This window comes from Pongo pygmaeus, chromosome 1 (assembly GCF_028885625.2).
Source record: "Pongo pygmaeus isolate AG05252 chromosome 1, NHGRI_mPonPyg2-v2.0_pri, whole genome shotgun sequence".
Classification (NCBI taxonomy): domain Eukaryota; kingdom Metazoa; phylum Chordata; class Mammalia; order Primates; family Hominidae; genus Pongo; species Pongo pygmaeus.
Genome location: NC_072373.2, coordinates 97,440,259 through 97,443,912, shown reverse-complemented (window position 1 = coordinate 97,443,912; position 3,654 = coordinate 97,440,259). Strand labels below are relative to the sequence as shown.

The following is a 3,654-nucleotide window of genomic DNA, read 5'->3' as shown; positions in this document are numbered from 1 at the left end:
CTTAAAATCTACTCATTTAGCAATTTTCATATCACATATTGTTATTAACTATAGTCAGCATAACATCCAGTGGATTCCTTGAACTTATTCGTCCTGTCTCTTTCAACCAAGAGCTTGTGACACTGGGTGGCAAGTGCCACTACTTGCCTTCAACTTTTTTCAACTTCTTATTCCATATTTCTAAGAGTGTGTCTTGCCCTAGTATTCAAAGCCCATCTCCATGGAGAACCCAACGACTGTTGACCATTCATTTTGTGCCAAACACTTGCACATACTTTAAATAAGTTGTCCATTTTAATCCTTACAACTGACATGCAGAATGGTGCTGTTACCCTCTTTAGTGGGTGAGAAAATTGAAGTGCAAGAACATCTGGTTCCCAAGGTCACCCAACTGGTAAAAGGCAGAGCCTCAGTCTGAGCACCACTTGGGAATTTTTTAAAGATGAGCTCCATCCTTTGCCAGTATGGGAAGCATCCAAGTCTATATCCCGTGCCACTCTTCTTCGTCCTGGAACTTCTAACAGAAGTTAGGAGGAGGAGCCAGGACTGGGGCCCTGGGAGCTCAGAACCCAGAACCCAGCCACTGTGACTCCTCCATGAGCTCACTCTAATGCAATGCTTCTTAGCTTCCCCCACCCCCTCTACCTTATGATAATCATTTCCCTGGGAACCCTGGAGTCATATGTATATGTGATATATGTAGGGAGATTTAGAGATAAGCACTATCTACTGTAACCACCCAGTTCCCCGAATGGGGCCTAATGATCTTCCCAATAGCAGAGCAGACAGAGAGTGGCAGCTGCCATTTCTTGTATAAATAGCAATAGGTAAAAAACGAAAGCCTCTTGTCTTGTCTTCCCACCAGTTCAAGCTGAATGTGACTCTGAGCCTAGGTTAAGTCAAAGTCACAACTTTGCTGAGTGTGGTGGGCTTCCAAGAGAGTCATTTGCCCCCTCAGCTGTTTTCTTATGTTACCTGCATAAGCTGCCCATCCCATCCCCTCCTCTCTGCCAACCAGAACATCCCGGAACACTGCCCACACACCCCCACACCCAGCATGGTTGGAATGCTTGCTTGGGACCATCCTAGATGCCAGGGATCTAAGTCAAAAGTCATGAGTGGGTTTGGAAATCCAAGGAAGCCAGTCCTCATAAAATGATGGGGAGGTGAGGCAAGGGGAGGGTGAAGGCACTGTCACCTCCAAATCCCGCCATGCTAGCCCTGGGGGTGAGTAAAACTTAAAATTTGAGGAAGGACAGGTGGATCCTATTGTGACTAGGGACTAATTAGGACACCCCAATCCTGAGCCACCTCATGGCCTCAGGCAGGGATGAGAGGTACATAAAAGGTAGACAGGATCAGAGCATCCCAAACCCCTCCACACCTATCTGCTCCAGTCGCTGGTGAACCTTGGTAAGTCTGGAAAGGTATTACCTCTTATAGCAGCCTTGCCTTGCCTGTATCCCTAACCAACTATGGACTGGGCTGATTCTCTGGGTGGTGGTCAGAAAGGATGGCTCTTTTGGGGCACCTCTTTTTTCCATATCATTTGTGACAAACCTATCTTGGGTCCAGCAAGTTATCCAGCAGAGTAGTGTGGGAGGCTGGGCTGAGCAGGGAGAAAGGCGGGATGTCTACAAGAGGGTCAGTATCTCAACGATGCTGCTGGCATGGTGTGGGTGTTGCATCTTGTCAGGTGCTAAGAGGGAATTAGTAGGAGAAGAGAGATCAGCTCTGGGCATAGCAACTGGAAGGGCTGTCCTTTCAAAGAAAAGAGAAGGCAAGGAGGAAAGAGAAGAGACTCCCTTGGGACAGCAGAGGTGTGGATGTCCATGGAGCAAAGGGCAGCAGGGACAAGACGATGTGGCACCATGGAAGGCTCTGCTCTGGGAATCAGGAGACCTCTTTTCCCACCATCTATGCTGAGTGGCTTTGAAGCCATTCCTTCCCCTGAGGTTTGCTTTCCTCAACTGTAATTGAGAAAGGCAAGCTAGATAGTCCATTTCATCTATCTCTAGAGTTTTCTCTTTATAAACTCCTTTAGAGAGTGGTTAAGATACTCCTTTTAAATTGTTTATGGATTTACTTAACAAATTACAACTCTTACATAGTGTTCATTATGTGCTACTGCTCTGCATGTGTGTGTTGGTACATACATACCTACACATGCGTTTATGTATGCATGCATATTTTTAAGTATGTATTTTTATACACTAACTTAATTTTTGCACCAACTCTAAGAGAGGTAAGTATGGAAAACCTTAGTTAGTTGCTCAAAATCATATAGTTAATAAATGATTTAGCCAGAACTCAGATCCCAGACAATTTATTCCAGATGCCACAGGTTTTGCTATAACAGGATAAAACAGTTTGCTCTTTCATTCTTCCTCTTTCTTTTCCTCTCTCTCCCTTTTCTTCTCTTTTTTTATGTTTTTCTTTCTTTTCTTCCCCTCCTAACATTTGTTTTCCCTCCCTCCCTCCCTTCCTCTTTTCCTATCTTTCCTTCCTTCCATGTTTCTTTGTTTGCCTTGAAAAGAGTTGAAATAGCTTGTAAACACTTAAAGTTTACACATGCACACACACACATGCACACACACACACACTCCTCTTAAATCTGTGAAGGGATCAGGGCAAGGTAAAAGCAGAGCAGGACAGGAATGTGGCAGGGGGTTCACCTGGGCTTAGGGTCTCTCTATGGCTCAAGTGTTCCTCATTTCTGTGTCTTTCTGTTTCCAGTTGCAAGCCCAGCCCAGAATGTCTCAGCAGAAGCAGAAGCAGTGTGCTCCCCCGCAGCAGTGCTGCCCCCTACCCCAGCAGCACTGCCCCTCACCCCAGCAGTGCTGCCCCCCACCCCAGCAGTGCTCCCCCACACCCCAGCAGTGCTGCCCCCCGCCTCAGCAGTGCTGCCCCCCTCCCCAGCAGTGCTGCCCCCCACCCCAGCAGTACTGCCCACCACCCCAGCAGTACTGCCCCCCACCCCAGCAGACCAAGCAGCCTTGCCAGCCCCCACCCAAGTGCCAGGAGCCCTGTGCCCCCAAGTGCCCACCCCCTCAGCAGTGCCAGACGTCCAAGCAGAAGTAAGCCCTGGGCATGTGATCAGAGGCGAACCCCCAGGAAAAACAGAGCATGAAGTTCCTTCCGGGCCAGTATCTTACACTTCACAGGCCAAGCAAAGCCCTGCTCACCAGTGCTTCTGAATGCAGCCACACTTCACACTTGCAGGAGAGGCAGCAACAGGCTGGTGGCTGGCGGCTTCCTCGAGCTCTACTCTTCTTAATTAGCAGCTGCAGTTTCCATCTCAGACAAGGATCTGGTTCTAAACTATCTAATCATCTTTCCTGACATGCATCTACATTGCCCTGCTGGAAGCATGAGCGGCATGCCCAGACATCTTCTCCTACCACGCTTCCCCTCAGCTCCTGTTTTCAAACAATTAAAATAGAATTCCTCTGGCATGAATGTCTTGGTCTGATGATTTTGTTGTTTGAAAATGTAGCATTTCTGCAGTTTTTTTTTTTTTTTTTGACGGAGTCTCGCTCTGTCGCCCAGGCTGGAGTGCAGTGGCGCGATCTCGGCTCACTGCAAGCTTTGCCTCCCGGGTTCACGCCATTCTCCTGCCTCAGCCTCCCAAGTAGCTGGGACTACAGGCGCCCA

General features: G+C 48.2%; 1 protein-coding gene across 2 annotated transcripts; it reads left to right on the top strand.

Moving 5' to 3' along the window:
• The first annotated feature begins 1,370 nt into the window (after nt 1-1,370).
• On the top strand, nt 1,371-3,187 carry SPRR5 (small proline rich protein 5). 2 transcript variants are annotated; one of them, XM_054446207.1, is made up of 2 exons: nt 1,371-1,413; nt 2,737-3,187. In XM_054446207.1, the coding sequence occupies exon 2, from the start codon at nt 2,755-2,757 to the stop codon at nt 3,079-3,081; it is 327 nt and encodes a 108-aa protein (XP_054302182.1). In that variant the 5' UTR covers nt 1,371-1,413; nt 2,737-2,754; the 3' UTR covers nt 3,082-3,187. The 2 variants fall into 2 exon arrangements, with proteins under 2 accessions (XP_054302182.1, XP_054302176.1); XM_054446201.1 differs by lacking the exon at nt 1,371-1,413 and adding an exon at nt 1,899-1,955.
• Nucleotides 3,188-3,654: the final 467 nt, after the last annotated feature.